The sequence below is a fragment of the Marmota monax genome, unplaced genomic scaffold (genome assembly GCF_021218885.2).
Source record: "Marmota monax isolate L192 unplaced genomic scaffold, Marmota_monax_Labrador192_F-V1.1 WCK01_AAM20220418_F8-fsc00086, whole genome shotgun sequence".
NCBI lineage: Eukaryota > Metazoa > Chordata > Mammalia > Rodentia > Sciuridae > Marmota > Marmota monax.
Window position 1 is genome coordinate 2,490,240 of NW_026693086.1, and position 19,560 is coordinate 2,509,799.

The window sequence follows — 19,560 nt, forward strand, 5'->3', positions numbered from 1 at the left end:
GAACCATGAAACTATGTTTCTTAAATGACTATAATTTTGAAAATAGTCTCATTTCTTTCATCTGTGAACTTTCTGTTCATGGTATTTGCTCATTAGGAGGGCATTCTTTAGTTCTTTTAGAACTAGATACACTAAAGCTAGATACAGTGATTCTCTGTTGCCCTGGCTATCAGTTTTTTCCAATTGGTCACTCAAGATATTTTTAATTATGATATCATAACATATGTAACAGGATTTTTTTTATTATTTTTTTGTTTGGGAATTGAACCCAGGCCTCACATGTGCTAGGCCATCTCTCTACCACTGAGTTACATTCCCAGCCCCTACACGAAACCCTTAATCCATTTGGAATTTATTTTGGCCTGTGGTGATGAGGTGAAACCGAACCTGGCTATTTTTCCCAGTACCAACCTGCCATCTCCTACTATTTCCTCACTGTCTTATGATGCCTCTTTATCACAAGCCAACTTCTTAAACATACCAGGGCTTGCTCCCCTGCGGTGTCAGGAGTCTTGTTTTACAAGCAGGGAACACAGCAGAAAGGCTGGCTGGGCCAAGGTCAGACTCAAGCCCACTTCACTCGTCACTACACCCCACTGCCCTGAGGCAGTATTCATTTTAGTGAGCCATCATCTAAACTTTAAAAAACATAATTAACTAATTGCCAAGAAAGCTGATCCTGAAGGTAAAGTAAATTGATGATCATGAAATCTCATCACTGAAAGACCACTTCTGCTTTTAGAACTTGCGTGTGTGCTTGAGACTAGCAGAACAGCCCCCGCCTGCCCCATGCAAGATGTACACCTGGACTGATGACAGTTCTCCAGAGCAGTTCCCAGCATGTGAGCTGCCAGCCAGTCAGGGGGGTTTGTTCCTCTGGGGGTTCTTGTTCATAGGCTTGAGGATGACTCTGAAGCCCATGAAATCACATGCAAGTATGTGTATATAGGTGATTTTTTTCTGGCCAGAACATTGTTAGAACCTCCATCTACATCTGTAGGCAACAAAGTTTCTTTTCCTAAAGGCTGCCCTAAAACTCAGAGGCCATAATTAAGTCCATTGCCTTGTGATCTGCTAACCACTTCTTTAATGGTGACATTAATATATTGCCGCATATGCTCCACATACATCTTCTCACCCTTTCTCAATTTTTACTTTCAGTTTCTCCTAAGTCTGAAGTGCACTGCAATTGTTTTTGACATGTAGTTGGACAACCATAGGTTCAGCATCCTGCACTTAAGATCACCTGCCAATCTTACAATTAAGACACAGAATAAAGGCTCAAACATCAAATACACTCAAAGATGTATGGCTCAAAAAAGGGAAGGATGAGCTGGGGTTGTGACTCAGTGGTAGAGCGCTCGCCTAGCACGCATGAGGCACTGGGTTTGATCCTCAGCACAACACAAAAATAAAATAAAATAAAATAAAGATATGGTATCTACCTACAATTAAAAAATATTTTTTTTTAAAAAAAGAGGAGGGCTAGGGATGTGGCTCAAGCGGTAGCGCACTCGCCTGGCGTGCGTGCGGCCCAGGTTCGATCCTCAGCACCACATACAAACAAAGATGTTGTGTCCGCCGAAAACTAAAAAATAAATATTCAAAAATCCTCTCTCTCTCTCTCTCTCTCTCCCTCAAAAAAAAAAAAGAGGAAAGGATGCTTTCAGGCTTTCACTAAACACTGTCCATATTGCAACACTTGTATTTACCAAGATTCCTATCATGTCTTTCTTTGGAATGCCCAATAAAGAAACAGTTCTACAACTACAATTGCTTTACCAATTGTAACAATTAAATAAAGAATAAAAAAGAAATCATTGAAGAAATAATAGAAAAAAGATGGCCACTGTACTGCACTGCTATAGGCCCAGCTACTCAGAAAGCTGTGGCTACAGGATCACTTAGACCCGGGAATTCAAGGCTAACTTGGGGCCACAAAGCAAGAGCCTGTCTCGCAAAAAAAAAAAAAAAAAAAGAAAAGAAACATTACACAGATAATATTATGTACACAAAACTGTTAGTTATAACTAGTTAAATAATTTAACATACAGAGGACATTAATATTACCCAGATTTACCAACTAAAGTAGTAAGGCCCTATTCTCAACAATAAGAGACTCCTTGCTTTGCACAGAGTACCAAGCTCCTGCTGAAAGCATGATCAACCTTCCGATCTCCCCTGAGGACATCTCACAACCTCTATCAATTCTCCCCAAGGCTTAGGTCACAGATTTACTAGGCCATAAATGCCTGTGTTTGATTTATTTTTTTTATCCCAAGGCCTAGCCCAGAGCAGGCATCCAACGAATATTATCATAATAAATAAACCCAAACCAATCAAAATTGTTAAGTGAGTTTTTCTAGAAACTAGAAGAGATACTGATATTCATTTTTAGACAAAAATGGGAGGGTGTGCTAAAAAGATAATTTGAAAGAGACCAGCTCATTACAAACTATTAATGAAAACAGTACAGCAGTGGTGTCCCATATACCCTCCTCCCAAACCACAAAGTAATGAGATGGAACACAGCCTAACAAAGGGCCAAAAACAAGGTGAGAATCCATATTTTTTTTTAAAAAAGAGAAGCACTACAAAACAAAGAAAGTGGGACTGGGGGATATGGTTCAATGGTAGAGTATGTGCCTGGCATGCACAAGGCCCTGGTTCGATCCCCAACTCGGGGGGCAGGGGGACAAAACAAACAAAACGTGGTCAGTGAAGAATTATTCTGCTCCCTACTTCAGTAAAGAACATCCAACCATAACTTAAACCTCAACTCTTTTTTTCTCTTTTCTTCAACCCAGATATTACAGGGTTAAGTATTCTTTCCAATCAATCCCCAATGCCTCTGGCTATCATCCTCTCTTAGACTATTTTAACAGCTTCTTAACTAGTCCCTACTCCACACTTCTTAACTAGGTTGCTGCCAGACTTCTCTTCCTAAAGCACCACCTTCACCTTCTCAACCTTCCCCAAATTCTACCCAAGTATTCTGCAAACAGAAGTACTAATGACAGGGACAAAAGTCAATCAATCACCTATCTTGCCAGGTGTGGTGGCACACACCTGTAATTTCAGCTACCAAGGAGGCTGAGAGTTCAAGGACAGCCTGGGCAACTTATCGAGACCCTGTCTCAAAATAAAAAATAAAAAAGGCTGGGAATGTACTATAGTGGTAGAGCACCCCTGGTTTCAATCCCTAGTACCACATACACACACAAAAAACAGTTGGTATATTCAGTCAAGGTAGGTCATGTATTTTTGTCCTGTCATCTTGGGGTTTTATTAACCCTGGCACATCCAAAAATGCAAAAGCAGCAACAGTATTAAAATGATTTTAAGATCAGGGGCTGGGGTTGTGGCTCAGCAGTAGAGCCCTCGCCTAGCACGTGCAGGGCGCTGAGTTCGATCCTCAGCACCACATAAGAATAAATAAAATAAAGGTATTGCATCCAACTACTACTAAAAAATAAATATTTTTTAAAAAATGATTTTAAGATCAGATGAACAGTTGTTACGAAAATAAAAAGGTACACTATGCAAAATAACAATAAATTTTCAATGTACAACAAAATTGCCCATTATGGGGAAAGATGATCATTAGTTAACATTAGGCACAAACATAAGTATATGGTGATTCTGAAGTTTTGAAGAACCAACCTACACTTTCTACAGGATGGAATGCACCCAGGGGCTGTGAATTTAAATACCACAACCACTCTGGACTTAAGAACAAATGGATCTATAATAGCCATTCTCTACCCAAATGATGTGAAGTAAACGAGCTGGAGAGGATTGTTCCCCTAAGAAACCTGATGATGGTTGTCTTTTTCACATTTATAGATAAAACATCCAGAGTGTTAAGTTTCCCCAAAGGAAAACTGTTAAAAATCTGACCTATTAAAATTCTCTATTGCCTGCTCTCTGCCTGCCTGTTACCTGGATCCCTCAGGTGTTACATGTCCAGAGAAGCCCGGGTTGAACCCCCAGGCACATGAGACCTCCCCCGGCCCAGGCTCCCTGGACCCTAGCACTCACCACATCTAGTGATGCAGAAATACTCTGGTGTACCTCCCCCAGGTACAGCTGGGCTTGGTTTCAAGTGGCCATCCAGGCAGCATATCTGCAAGCATCCAATGACCAAGTGAAATCCAAGACAGTCGGTTTGTAAATGTTTGCTCTGACAGGTGACATGCATGCCTGAATATTTATATAAATATTTGTATGAATCTGAGCAACTTTATTTGGCCTACAACTTATGATTTCAACTTCTAAGGAAACATGAATTTGAACACTGGGGAAGAATGCTGAGAAACTGCAGAAGAAATGCTAATGAAACATTGAAGGCGAGATCAAAGAGACAAGACCAAGAGGCATCTCTGACAAGGAGGATCCAAGAAAGAAAACTGGGAAAGGAGAGGAGAAAAACACATCTCTGGACAATTAAAAGGAAATAGCTGTTACAAATAATCAATATACTGCAATCGACATGAAATATCATAACACAGGATGCCAGGTTTTACAATCTCGAGTGCTGAAGCAAACTTAATACTGTTTTCCTGTCGGACATACCTCTCTCTCATTTCATTTGCTACATTAAGTGTGACCTATTCAAAAGACAGTTTCTAATAAATGTCAAAGACTTTTGACAAATTCTGCTTCATATTCTGAAACTTATATTAAATTTGCACCTAGTCAAGAATAAGCTCTTTCAAGATTCCATCAATGCATTCTTTAAGTAATGTTTGAGAATGTCAACTTGTTTATACTAAAATATATTAATTAACCAAGGAATGGTAGATATTTCATTAACTACACCTAAGACCCACTAGACTAGGTTTATCTTCCCTACTTATGTTCTTAGAAACTGGTTGTAGTTTGAATAGCCAATAGCATTTGGCAGGTTTTCAACAGACACTTGTCAAAACAAACTGGTAACTCAACAATGAAATTGGTAACTAAACATCAATGCAGTGACAACTAAATAAACAAATGATACATACAGAAAACTCAGATAAGGAACCACAAATACACAGACACGTTCACTTTGATCTTGGTGAATAAAAGGTAAATAAGTGGCAAATTTTTTAAAAGACAGTATCTGATACCTAGGGAGACAGGGAAACCTGATGTTGTTCATGTTGTGAACGACAGATACATTAAGGTAGGACAACACTTTCTGCCCTATGAACTAAAGACAGCATGATCACCTTAGAAGGCAATTTGGAAGTACTCTGGCCATACAAATATTAATTTCCTATAAATGTTAATGCCGAATTCCAGGAGTTCATCAGAAAAAAATAATAATTTAGAGGGGAACAGCTATAATCAATAAAAGGGTGACTGACCCTCTAAACAAAAGAGGAGGTGGGGCTAGATGTCCAACAGAGGGGATGCAATCCAGCTCAAGCCAGCAAAGCCAGCTGGGAGACAATTTTGAGTTCAGGTGAGAAATAAGGACAGGCTGACCAGGCGGCACAAAGGATGGCCAAGGAGAAGCAGAAGCCGAGTCAGGATTAGCAAGGAGGCAGACTTGGCAGACCCCAGGTACAAAGAACATGGAGGAAAAACAAGACTGGCAGATGGGGGGTGGCATTCAATGCCCTCAGGCAGGGGTCAGCAAGCTTTCTACAAAGGGCAAGACTAAATACTATGGGCTCTGCGGCCACCACCATGTCACTGTTACAACTACTTAAATTTGCCCCTACAGTGTGTGGCTGTATCCCCATAAATACTTTTTTTTCCCCAAAAAACACAGGGCAGACTGGAATTAGCCTGCAGGCAAAAGCTTGGTGACTTATAGACTGTAAAAAACAAGGAAACATGACAAATTAGAGGATGAAATTCGTGCATTTCAATGGGATGTTTAGCAGAGACTTCAAGATACAGGTGGCAACATCAATGTGGAGATGGTTAGCTGCCAGGACTAGAGGCAAAGCACTAGACTCATGGACCGAGGGGTGAGACTAAGGGGCTGTGATCACTCAAGGAATGGTCTGAGGAAAGGAGTCCAAGGACTCTTTCCACACAAATGGCCCTCCCCATTTCTGCATCTGCAAATTCAATCCACGAATATTTAATTTTAAATATTAGGGGGAAAAAAGTTGCATCTGTATTGAACATAATACAGACTTTTTTCTTGTCATTACTACCTAAAACATATAGTATGACAATTATTTGCACAGCATTTACATTGTATACCAGTTACTAGACGCAATCTTGAGATAATAAAGCACACAGGGAGGCTGGCTCGTAGATTACATGCACATACTATAGGGACCTGCACAACTGACCAGTTTAGAATCCATGGCGGGGCCTGGGCCAGTCTCCCTAAGCTGACCAGGGACAAATGTGCAAAGATGGATATGTGGACGTATTACCTAGGATCACTATGGCCCTGGAAAGTAAGAATACTATAATTGAACCTCATCCTTTTTAAAAAGGGAGCTCCTATTTTCAAAATGGGCTTCCATTTCCTTTTCTAAGGTAAATAACTTCAAATTTGTATATGGAAAGGAAATCTTCCTAAAGGCTAGGAAGACAGTTCTAAAGTAAAGTGCCTCCCAACTTTATTAGAGTTTACTAGGAAATATTTTATACACAAAAGAGATCACAGGTCTGTAAAGAGTAATAAATAGTAAAACAAATCAGCCACACCACCTCAAGCAGGGGTCCCTCACCAACACCACTTACAACTTTTCACACCACAGCATTAGTCTCCAAGCTAGAGGTCACAGCAGGCAGCCCAAAGCCAGAAAGAGCTCACAGTTATGTTTTCTTTGGCTAACAGAATGTGATTTTCTTTTCTTTTTAGTTGTCAACGTTTAAATAACAAGAAATTTCACATGGATATTAGCATTCAGGAGCATAATTAAAAGATGTGGCTAATGTACACCCACAAAGCAACAAATGCCTAGAGGGGAAGAACAACTCTCCCCTTTAAATAAATATGTATTTGAGAATTCACCACAGTCCCTGCCATTCTCTATTGTCTCACACCAACTTTGCACTTCTTTATTTTATCTGCCCTGACACCTGAATTTGTGATTCCTGCTTATACAATATAACCATGGCTTCCAACCCTTTGGAGTATTGCAAACATTACTTAAAGTAAGACATTTACACAGATGCTCTCAAAAGGTACATTACTAACAGACATACCTACAATTCCAATCCACCATTTTGAAATCCAAAAAACTCAAAGAACACAATATTTTTTAAACTCATTTGGCTATAGAACATCCCCTGAACTGACAAGAAACTATTTATAACCATTACATATTTGAAGTATATTCATACATTTTGATACAGAAATAACGTGCTGGGTTATGGGGCACTACCCCAGACTCTGCTGGAGGTATCATACAACTCCAGCCTATGTCCATATTACTGCTTGAAAACCTGAACGATTCTGAATACCGGAACATTTGAAAAGTCCCAAGGGTTTTGGGACTGTGGGTCTATTATACTTCTTGTATCTCCTTAAAAAAAATACTCCCAGCCAGGCATGCCTCATAATCCCAGCAGCTCAGGAGGCTGAGGCAGGAGAATCACAAGTTCAAAGCCACCTCAGCAACTTAGCAAGGTCCTAAGCAATTTAGCGAGACCCTGTCTGAAAATAAAAAAATGAAAAAGGACTTGCTTGCCCAGTGATAAAGCACCCTTGGGTTCAATCCCCACTACAAAATTATAATAATAGTAATCACCCAAAGCAGATGACAGTGGGATAATATTATATGTTTAATCATATTTATATACTTAATTAATTACTGTGGCAGCTACCTACAATTGAGAAATAGAATGATAAATGCAGAACATTCTGTGGTCTGACAGAAATGCATAGTGCTCATACTGACTCCAGGACCACCATCTAGTATGATGGCAAACCCCAGTGGAACACACTGAGAACCTCTGCCAGGAGGATAACGCCCTAACAGGAAGGTACGCTGCCTTTACAGACGAAGACATGACCATGACCTTTCATGGTTTATTTTTTCCCCCAGTGAAGAACGGATTTTCACCTGTAAATAACCTGTTTGATATTTTAAGGTTTCACACATAAAAACCACATCACAAAACCATGGAAGATCAGATTGAGAAGTTAGGAAGGCAAGGGACTTCTCTCCCCCACCTGCCCTATGCAAAAGCTGGACAGAATCTACTTAGCTTGAAGCAAAGCAAGAGTGAAAATCAGTATGAGAAAAAGAAACAGTGCAGCAGGTAAGTGGGGGCAAAATGCGACTGGGGGCAAAGTAAGGGTACAGTGTGTGATGGCCAACTATAGGAAGGACTGCCTCACAGAAGAGAGAGGGTAAGATACCATGGTACCAAAGGCTCTGAGATCAGCAGGTACACGTGCATTTGGATTCAGTGTAAAAGTCATGCTGCTGGTAGAGAAACCTGGGTTTGGATGCATGGCTCTGTCATTTACTAGCTCCATGACCTCTTTGATCTCTGGCTTCCTCATCATTAAATCAGGAATAAGTGACAGCACCTCTGGGCACTGCTCTGGAAGTGCAGCGAGATATTTTATGCACAGCACTTAGCCCTGAAGCTTAATAAGCATAGAAGCTGATTAATAAACACTCGCCAATATTAAGTCTTTCCTGATGAAAGGGCAGCTCAGCCTCTGTAGTCAAAAGCATCTGGGGTCCAGAGTCAGCAGGCCTACACCCAGGTCCTGTTTCGGACACTGAGTAGCTAGCTGTACCAACGTGGCAAGTCATTTTTCCTTATGAAGCAAAGGTTATAATCTCCTGTAGGTGAGAACCAGGCCAGATGGTCCAGCACGGAGCTTTGTAAACCAAACTACCAGAGAAATGTTGATGGTTACTACTAGAACTCTGGACGGTCTCAGCAAAGGAAAGAATGAGCTCTTCAACAAATCCAAAGAACTGAGGATATAGTGACAACAGGATAAGGAAGAGAGAAAATAAAATAACAGGGCCTGTTAACTTGCAGGTCCTCTGTACAAGTGGTTGCCAACTGGTGATCCATGGGACATATCTGGCCCCAAGTATTTTGTGTAGTCCCACATAGTGCCATGTCATTTAATTTGAATTAAATGCCATTTACTATTCATTGAGAACCATACATTTCAGGCTATTCTTGAAAACTCCAGTTGAGCCTTCATTCCCAGAAAGTTGTGGGTCATGGCTCTCCAAATCCCCTGCAGCCCCTACCTGGACCAAGTTACTCATTCATTTTACTACCCTGGCCCTCCAGGCACTTGGGTTTCAAATCTTGACTTACCTAAAGACAATTATCTGGGAAAGTACTGGGACCTCCGGGGGAAGCTTTGATCACTGCAGAATCAAGAGCCATTTAAGACATTCCCTTCCAGAGCCCCAGGACCACACCTTTCTAGTTCCTTCCCTCAGGCCCTCCTTGACATTTGTTCTCATAACTTCAGGTTCCTCATCTTGGCTTTCCCCTGCCTCTATTCAGGACACCTCTAAACCTGTATCCCCGGATGATCTGCACTAAGGGTTTTCAAGAATCAATCTCTCTGTAGCACCAGTGCATAAAGCATGAGGGGACATTCCTTGCTTGCCCAACCAGCCCCTGATCTCCTTCCTGCTGGTGACAGCACCCCAGTTTACCCTAGGGAACCAGCGCTCCTGCACTCTCAGTCCACATGGCTTGGGTGGAGCAGACTCCATTCCATTTCTGGGGAAAGCCATGTGACCCAGAAACATTCAGAGCCAATTCTGGGACTTTGGCCACAGTCACAAAGTATTCTTTCCCTCTGGGACTTACGCGGAGAATAATGGAAGACCTGGGGGTGGAGGAGGGCGTCCCCAAGAACATGGCCTGTCTAGAGTGGAACCCTTAGATCCAGCCAAATATAAAACCACGTTGTTCTTGGACTCTTCTGCTCACATTTGAGTCAATGAATTCCTCTTTGCTCAGGCAGCTTGAATTGAGTTTGCTTCCAACCAAAAGAGACCTAATCATTACAAGAAAAATTCCAAATAAGTGCTTGAAGTTAGAAGAAAAAGAAAAGGCTCTGCTCACACTTTCCCTTCCAAGAAGCTTTTGCTCCTTTCCTCCGACCAGTTACAGCTAAGTTTTCCTCTGTGCATGAGCTGTCCTTCTACAAGCACTTATCTCATGTATATAATTATTTTTGGTTTGCCTATCTCCTCCACCTATCTATTGAGCAGCTTCAGGGCAGAAAGCATGTCCTATTCACCTTTTATTCTTTAATACCTTGCACAGTGTGCCTGGCTTGGTCTCAAGTTGACTACTGAATGTATGACTCAACAAAAAGCAGGTGGATAAAAAGAATCATCCTACTTCTCTGAGACACCCACATCATGAGTCCACCTCATAAGCCTTGCCCATTTTCTCTAATAGACTCATCCAGCCACTATAAACAAATTGCATCATGAGAACTCATTCCTTCCAGGCATTACTAATTCTCCACATGCTGGTCCATGGAACCCCACCATGAGTTACTCACAAGGTCTCCATCCTGCAGGAATACCTCATTGCAAGACACAAACTTAGAGCCCTGTAAACTGATAAAGCAACACACAACAGGCCTGACACTCGCTGATATAACTTCCTTCTCCATCCAAATTATAGGGGGAAAACCCTTCTGTACTTTCTTGCAAAAATTCCTCTTGACCCAAATACACCCAGAATTCTTTCTTCTGGTGACCATCAACCATCTGCTTCCTAGCAGTTAACAATTCTAGGGTCTCTCCTGCCTCCAATTTTCCTTTCTAGTCCTTTATGATTAATTAAGTATAAAAAAAAAAGAAAGAAAGAAAGAAATATCTAGGAAATCAACAGCAAGAAGGCGATAGGTTCCCCAGTGAAAACAGATGTTCTGACTTTGGATGCATAACCACCACACCCTTAATAGCTCTGTAAAAGCTGCAGCTTCCACTGGCATCTAGCAGCAAAGATTTTCAAACAGTCAAAGGTCAGGCTGAGAATTACAGTTCTATTATGAATCACCATCTGCTCTATCCAGTTCACATTTTCCCAGACTTGGGCTCACACCACCAGGCAATCTAGTAAGAACCAGAATCCTGGAATTAACCACACTGATTGAATATCTGCCATAGCAGACTCTGGCAGTAGGAGGAGACACAGCCAGGACTCTCTAGGTGTGTAGGCTGATGGGGACCCAGGCTAGTAAAGAGGCAATTCAATGACAAAAAGTAGGTGATCTATGGGATTATGACAACACGTAGGAGGGACATCCATTCTAGGCTGGAATATCAGGGACCTCCCAGAGGCACTGAAACCTTCACTGGGAGATCTGAAGGATGAGTAGGAGGTATCTGTAGGAAAGGGTGGTGAAAGAGGCTTCCAGGAGTTCCAGGGAGAAGCTAATGGGTTTTGCAGGGCCTCCTCTGGAAACTGAAAGTAGGCAAGTATGGCTAAAGTGTAAAAGTGGGAAGAGAGGCTACCAGGAAGCAGGAGCCAGGGAGACCCTAAATGGATTTCCAGATAGAAAGCACTCTGAATTTTGTATCAAAAGAGCAAATGTCCCTTGCCTGACACAATGCAAAAACAGATCAAAACAACAATCTAGTAAATGTATCCTGACACTTACTAAATACTGACGCCACGAATGCACTTTGCTGAAAACTCTAAGAAGGGTAAAAAACTCACAAGAAATGATCATTTGCTTATCATGCTTTTTGCTTGAAACATTAGCCCCTTTCCATTTCTAATCCCAGCTATCTTCTAAGCTTTACTTCTTCAATTTTCCTACAAACACCAGAAAAGTAAGCATGTCCGGGCTTTAGAGGCAGGGGGTAGGTAACTCTGGAAACAGAATAAACGCACACCAAGAAAACATGGTAGGATATTGTAAAAATCAAACAACATAAACTAAGCAAAAAAGTTGAGGGAAACGAAACACTGTGAGAAGCAAATTTAGAAAACTCAAGAGGAAGTAAAAGTATTTTCATACACGCTAAAAACGAAGTGTCTCACGTGCTTCAACCAAACCAAACTCCCCTTAACTGTTAAAAAAAAAGAAGAAAAAAAAAAGCAAGAGCTGTGAAAAAGAAAAATCACATCTCTTTCCAGAATAAGCAATAAGTTGGTCCCGTGCAGCTCCCTGCCCTGCAAGACCTTGAAATATTTGCTCCAGATAACATGGCACCTGACAATTACCTACAGAAGCGCTCAAAACCACAAATCGTTCCTGTGCAGCGGCCCGAGCGCCTCCAACCCTTTATTCTTTCATTTAAAAATCAATGCCTCTTGCTTGTGAGGCATTAGAGCAGTCCCGAGGAAACAGGGAGGCGTACGTTCCCACACCCAAGGTGAGAAAGACTTCTTTCCAACCAACGCAAGGCGTCTCCACATCCTTTTCTTCCAATCCCAAGTTTCCAAATGTCAAGAACTTGCACTCGAGTCCCCATTCGCCCTGGGACAGGGACAGCCCGCTTCTCAGCTCCCGCGAAGCGCCTTCTAGACTCCGCTAAGCCAAGCCCACCACCGGGAAGACCCCCGAGGTGGTTCCCGCCGCAGCCGCTAGCCCCGGAAAGGCCGGGATCGCCGCCCCGAGGACCCGCGCGGGGCGCGACGCCGGGCACGGAGGTCCTCGCGAGCCCCAGAGGAGGGCACAGCTCGGGCGCCGTCCCCGGGGCAGGGGCAGTGGGCCGTGGGACCCCGGGACAGGCTGCCGCGGAGGCCGCGGGGCTGCGGACGGGCGGCGCCCAGGCCGCGGCGCGGAGTAGCCCCCGGCCCCTGGCCGCGCTGGCCTCGGGCGGGGCGGCGGCCGGGTCCCCAGCCTCCCGGCCCACGGCGGAGCCGACCCGCCCCCCGCCCGGCGCGACCCCCGCAGGCCCGCCCGCCGGCGCACTCGCCTGCCCACGGTCTGGTTGGCCAGCTGCTTCATGCGGTTGAACTGCTTCTTCATGGCGGCGGCGGCAGCGGCCCGCGGGGCTCGGGCCGGGCAGGGCGGGAGACGGCCTGGCGGCTCCTACATCGCTTCCCGGCCCGGGCGGCAGCGGCGGAGGCGGCGGCTACCTCAGCCCGGCCCCGCCCTCGACGCGTCACTTCCAGCAGCGCCGCCCGCCCGCCCCCCGACCGGGCCGAGCGGGGCCGAGCCGAGCGGGGCCGAGCCGAGCGGGGCCGAGCCGAGCGGGGCCGAGCCGAGCGGGGCCGAGCCGAGCGGGGCCGAGCCGAGCGGGGCCGAGCCGAGCGGGGCCGAGCCGAGCGGGGCCGAGCCGAGCGGGGCCGAGCCGAGCGGGGCCGAGCCGAGCCCTGCCCTGCCGAGGCGGGCAGAGCCCAGCCGAATCCAGAGGGGCTGAGCCGAGCCCTGCCGAGTGGGACCGAGCCCAGCCGAACTCTGCCGAGTGGAGCCGAGCCCAGCCGAACCTTGCTCAGCCGAGTCCAGCATGGTCGAGCCGAACGGAGCCGAGCAGAGCCAAACAGGTCGACCGAACGGAGCCAAACAGAGCTGAGCAAGCCTAGCCCAGCTCTGCCAGGAACTCCAAGCCAAAGGCGGCTGTACGACCCCCTGCTGTCTCCACCCCGGGACCCCAAGCAGGTCCCAGTCGAGTTCCAAACCCACGAACCTACTCTAGTTGATATCAACTCAGGAATAGTCGCCTGCTCCACCTGGCTTTGTGGCCCATTCCTGAATTGCAAACTACTCAGAAGTCTGAGGCAGGAGGATCCCAAGTTCGAGGCCAACCTCCGCCACTTAGCAAGACTCTTCTCATAATGAAAAGTAGTGCAATGAGAAAGGGCTGGGGATGTAGCTTGGTAGTAGAGCACCCCTAAATTCAATCCCCAGGAGGCGGGGGAGGGGAGGAAATCCGCCCATGCGGATCAGCAGCTCCACAATCTATGGTGGTAGGTAGTAGCCAGCAGTGAGCAGTGAAATGCAGGCAAGGTGACAGGTGTTCTTCAAATTATTTTAGGGTCTTCTTTGAACTATTTTTAAAGTAAACAAGAAAGCAAAATGTGGTAGATAACTTGTAGAAAAGAAACAGAAGCAAAAGGAGCTAATCAGGAACTATGTCAAGAGAAAACTATTAATGGGACTCACTCTTGAAAGGCTCCATGGACGACGTGGACATGAAGCTAGGAATCATGGCTAAAGAAGTCTCCATTTATGTGGGGAGGAAGATTCCTTTAGCAGCTCAGGTGTGCTGACATAACTTCTGACCAGCTATTGACCCCAGTGCCCACATTAAAGTGGGATTGGTTTGTATATGAAGTCCCCCTAACTAGGATGGCCACCATGACAGTTCTGGAGAGGACCAACTAAGGTCAAAAGCTCCACCGCCCAATGTGAAGGAGGAGTTGAGAACACACGATCAGCAAAGCGTACAGAAGGTTGTCCCCAGTTCTCGTGGTAAACATCAACAGTAATAATATTGGGGACAAAGGCACCACCAGTTATTGGAGTTCTGCTCCTCACATGTTGAAATTTGAACATTAGAGAAGCACGCAGAGGCAAGCATATAAAGCAGGATTTATTTACAAAGACTTAGACTTTACGTAGACTTTTCCCGGGAGGGAGAAGGGGGCCATAGCTGGGATCCTGGTATCCCAAGAAGCGCAGTGTTCCCCCTTTTTATAAGTCCTGGGCTTCCTTTGTTCTGCCCTCTTCCCCTTATCTCTCTTCTTCCTGCTCACAGGACTAAGCCTAGGAAATGCTCGGTGGGGTGGCCAAAAGGGGGGAAAGAGGTGGGGGAAGGGGGAGGGGCAGGATGGTGCAGCCAAAGACGGGGAGAGGCAATTCCTGGGACAGGTTACCTTGGCAACAGGTTGGAGCAGGGGCAGGTTCTTGATAAGGGTGGGGGAAGGGCTCTGAAGGAATTAACATTTCAATCCTTCAGGGGACAGTCTCCAACTTCCCGGACTCACTCAAAATTGACCTCCTTGATCCGACCAGACTGGACTTACCTATCTATACGGCCTGTCTCATTCTGGCTTCAACATCACTGCTTGGAGACGGCCCACTCTCTCCCTTGAGAGTGCTTTTTGCGTAAGCCTCACTTTTCTTTCACCTCACTTTCACTTCTAATAAAGTTCCTTTGCCTGATTTTTGGTGTCTGACTTTAAGTCTTCTTGGGTCCAAACACAAGAACCCAGGTTTGGAGTTTCGGCTCCCTGCTTTCCTGTGATAGTAGGACCTTAACTTCTATCAGTAGATCACGCTGTGCATAATTAAAGTCACTGCCTTGACAAGATCTCTAACTCTTATGAAAAGCATCCAGACACAAAGCATAAACGTGAAACACCCTGTGTAGGATGTTTGAGAATTGACAAAACTCATTCCTGGGCACTGATACCAGAAGAGGGCCTGTGGGGCATGAGGGCAAAGGTTGAATAGAACATTCCAGACAATGCAAATGTTCTGTATCCTCCTTAAGGTAGTGCTTATATGTATGAGTAGATATTTGTCAATCACAATGAATTATACCTGTCAGATGGATGTGTTTTACTGTGTATATTTTACTGCCACTAAAAAACAACTGTGAACTGGGGACGTGGCTCAGTGGTAGAGTGCTTGCCTAGCATATGTGAGGCCCTGGTTTGGATCTTCAGCACTGAAAAAAAAAAAAAAATCAATCAGTCAATCAATCAATAAAATAAGGGGCTGGGGATATAGCTCAGTTGGTACAGTGCTTGGCTTGCATGCCTAAAGCCCTGGGTTTGATCCCCAGAACCATAAATAAATAAATAAATAAATAGATAGATAGATAGATAAAATAAAATTAAAAAATATGGTATAAACATAGCCTGAAGAATAGGCCCATGTGCACCCCCTGGAAAGGGCACTTGGTGGCTCCTCTGACAGCAGGAAGAAGACTTTTTTTTTTTTTTGTCCTAGATATTTAACCCAGAGGTGCTTTACCATGGAGCTACATCCCCAGCCTCTTTTATTTTTTTTTATTTTGAGACAGTCTCACTAAGTTTCCAAGGCTGGTCTTGAACTTGCAATCCTCTTGCCTCAGCCTCCGGAGCTGCAGGGATTTCAGGGGCATGCCCCCACACCCTTCAAGAAGGCTTTTTAAAGCAAGGCAGATAGGGCTTCTGCAGTCAACGACTGAGTCACCACATTCAGACATTGGCTGTGTACCATCCACTACTGTATCACACTTGGGTGTGGTGCCAATCAAGCATCAGCTTTCCAAGCCAATAACATGGATTTTAGTGACATACTTTAGTCACAACAAGAGATGAACAGATTGTTGGAGGAAGTTTTTTTTTTTTTAAGAGTTGAGTCTCGGGCTGGGGATGTGGCTCAAGCGGTAGCGCGCTTGCCTGGCATGCGTGCGGCCCGGGTTCGATCCTCAGCACCACATACAAACAAAGATGTTGTGTCCGCCGAAAATTAAAAATAAATAAATATATTAAAATTGGCTTGTTGGTTTCATTTTAAAAAAAAAGAGTTGAGTCTCAGGGCTGGGGTTATGGCTCAGCAGAAAAGCGTTCGCTTAGCATCTGCGAGGCCCTGGGTTCGAGTCTCAGTACCACATTAAAAAATAAATAAATAAAATAAAGATATTGTGTCCAACTACAACTAAAAAATAAATATTAAAAAAAGAGAGAGAGTTGAATGTGAGCTGGGGAATGGGGTACATGCCTATAATCCGCAATTTAGGAGGCTGAGGCAGGAGGATCAGAAGTTCAAGGCCAGCCTCAGCAATTTAGCAAGGCCCTAAGCAACTTAGCAAGACCTTACTTCAAAATAAAACATAAAAAGGGTTCGAGATATGTCTCAGTGTTTAAGGAGCCCTGGGTTCAGTCACTGATACCCCCACCCCAAAAAAAGATTTGAGTCTAAGGTTAAGCATTGGAGATTTATTGCTTACATTGTAGAAGGAACAACTAGCAGGCATACATGAACTCTACCAACTGCAAAATACTGAAGTGGCACCCCCATTCTCCACAGAATAGTCCTCTTCACCATGGCTGATTTTAGTACTGTCAGCAAAAGAGTCTCTGAGAAAGAGTCCAATGTAGATAAATTTCCTATTTTCATGTCACCCTGTTTTCTTGGCCACTGGCCGAGAAGATACCAGCACTCCAGGTGCTGGACACCCCCTTACTGGTTTTTCACAAACATATCCAGTATAGTACTTTGAAGAAATGTGCAAACAAGGCTTCTGGCCTTGAGCTGGGCTTCACAGAGATGTCTACATTTTTAAGATAAGTTACAACTGGGCTCCATGGTAACAGCTGGCAGGGGGAAGAAAGAAAGGGGAGAAGAAGCTCTCCCCTTCTCAGGTGTTGTCCTTGAAGAGTTAACTTGCCCAGAACAGTGAAAGAAAAAGCTGCTTTTATGTGAACTTCTGCAGACTGTGAACTTCTGAGCCCCTCCCCTTACATGATGGGTATAAAACTCTGAAACTCGCTGAACTCGGGGTTCAGGAGATTGATTGATTACAGCAAAAGCTGTGCCCTCTGAACCTGGCTGCAGCCAAATAAAACTGTCTCCTGCTGTCTTAGGTGCCTTGCCTCGTTTGTCCCTACAACAATACCGTGAAGGAACCTGAACAGAAGTCAGGAAATTGCTGACAATTTGAAATGTCAGAATTACAGAAACAGAGATTAATCATAATCAGCTACAGGATTCAAGATTACCTAAGCAACCATGAAGAAAAACATTAGAAAACATGTAACAGCAGGGGGCTCAAGAATTGGAGTCACTGACATCTGTAAAATTCAAGAGATGAAGACCGGCGTGGTGGCACATGCCTATAATCCCAGTGGCTCTGGAGGCTGAGGAAAAAAGGATTGCAAGTTCAAAGCCAGTTTCAGCAATTCAGTGAGGCCCTAAGCAATTAGAAAGATGCTATCTCAAAATAAAACATAAAAAGGGCTGCCGATGTGGCTTGGTAATTAAGTACCCCTGGGTTCAATTCCTAGTATCTAAAAAATAAAATAAAATTTAAGAGATGGGGGGAAAAAACTGCTCAATTCCTAAAAACTGAAAAAAGTAAAGTCTACCAAAAAATTGAAGAACAGACTTAGAGGCTAAAATAATGATCTTCTTAGAAAATGACAGAGATCCATCCATCCAAGTGGAAGAAGGATGAATGTAAATTGAATTGAATGTGAATCTTAGTCTTATGTGATGAAGCAAAGTGAAACTGTAATATAAGAGGAAATAATTGAATAAAACCAGGGAAACTCAGCGGTTCCAGAGGAATTTGATAAATTGATTCAGGACTTCAGAAAAAATGAGCCAGGCGTGGTGGCACTTGCCTATCATCACAGATCATCTAAGTGGCTTGGGAGGCTAAAGCAGGAGGATGGCAAGTTCAAAGCCAGCTTGAGCAACAGCGTGGCTTGCTAAGCAACTCAGTGAGACTCTGTCTCTAAATAAAGTACGAAATTGGGCCGGGGATGTGGCTCAGTGGTCGAGTGCCCCTGAGTTCAATGCCTAGTACCAAAAAAACAAAAAAAAGGAAAAAGAAAAAAATGAGATTTTTTTTAAACACAGATGAAAAAGACACAAGTCTTGTATCCATGAAAGAAAAATAATCACCTGAAAGAAAAACTGGAACAATTCAGGGAACAACAGAATGGGGGGCGGTAGCTCTGACTGACCCTAAAATCACACTACCCAAGAACCAGAAGCTGGGGTTTCTCAAATGAATGTAAGGAAAGGTCATAATCTGCAGAAGGAAATCAAACATCCATAAAAGATCATTGAAGATCAAAAGCAGATAAGAGGCACCCACTACACTCTTTACAAGAAAAAAAAAGACTGAAGAATTTTAAATACCAGCATGAGCAAATAATGATTGCACAAACCCAGCTCATTTCAGGGAAAGATGAGAAAAGGAAGAATTTGCAATAGGACAGATCCAGACCCAGCTGCAAGGAAAAAGACAAGAGATTCAAACAGACCCTGGTGTTTTTCAAGCAGAAAAAAAGTTTGGTAGCTGGATTGTAGAAAAAGGAAGTGAAAAGCATGGTTTATCTCAAGCTGAAACTAAAAGATTAGTAAAAGGAAGAAAAGAACAAGAATTCAATTGTTCAAGTTGGACATTCAACATGTAAATGGAAAAAATATATACATAAGCTTTTGGCTGAACAGGCTCATCAGCTGTCCACAGATGAACATGGTAAACTAACTCAGATCTGCCAGTGGAAAGATTTAGAGATGCAGGGTCTCCACACCAGATTAGCTTCATCTACTCACACGGGGGACACTGTTCACCTTCTGCGGCTGCTGCAAATGTGTGCTCTGGAATGAAAACAAATGTTAGCTGTTTGGAATGAGAAAGCTAGGGAAAATAAGTACCTAAAAAGAGAGTATCAGCAAGTGTGATGAATACTGTGGGTGCCAGTGAATCAGCCCTCATCAAACTGCAGGATGAAAATAAATGACTGATAGACTCGCAAGTAGTGGTCAGGATATGTTTAGAGGACAGTGCAGAATTGATCCTGTCTCCTCTGCGAGAATTGAATGACACAGATAGGAATCAATGTGTTGAATCAGAAATGTCAGAGTTTACTGAAAATTTCACAAACATCCAACACTAGTAGTGAGGTTTGGGGTATTAATAGGAATCAGTTTGAGGAGCTTCTAGAGATCGATTAAAACAGCTA

The 19,560-nt window shown here is 44.0% G+C and overlaps 1 protein-coding gene and 1 pseudogene across 7 annotated transcripts in view; one reads left to right on the forward strand and one right to left on the reverse strand.

The window, feature by feature from the left end:
* Arhgap17 (Rho GTPase activating protein 17) overlaps positions 1-13,003 on the reverse strand; it is an 85,600-nt gene extending 72,597 nt beyond the window's left edge. For 3 of the 7 annotated variants that reach the window (XM_046454609.2, XM_046454612.2, XM_046454611.2), the window contains exon 1: positions 12,843-13,003. In XM_046454609.2, the coding sequence (XP_046310565.1) occupies positions 12,843-12,895 (53 nt within the window). In that variant the 5' untranslated portion in view covers positions 12,896-13,003. The remainder of the gene's footprint in view (positions 1-12,842) is intronic. The other 4 variants (XM_046454614.2, XM_046454610.2, XM_046454616.2 and 1 more) reach the window with 2 other exon arrangements.
* Positions 1-19,560, forward strand: part of LOC124099478 (small ribosomal subunit protein eS24-like) — a 129,211-nt pseudogene that overhangs the window by 12,219 nt on the left and 97,432 nt on the right.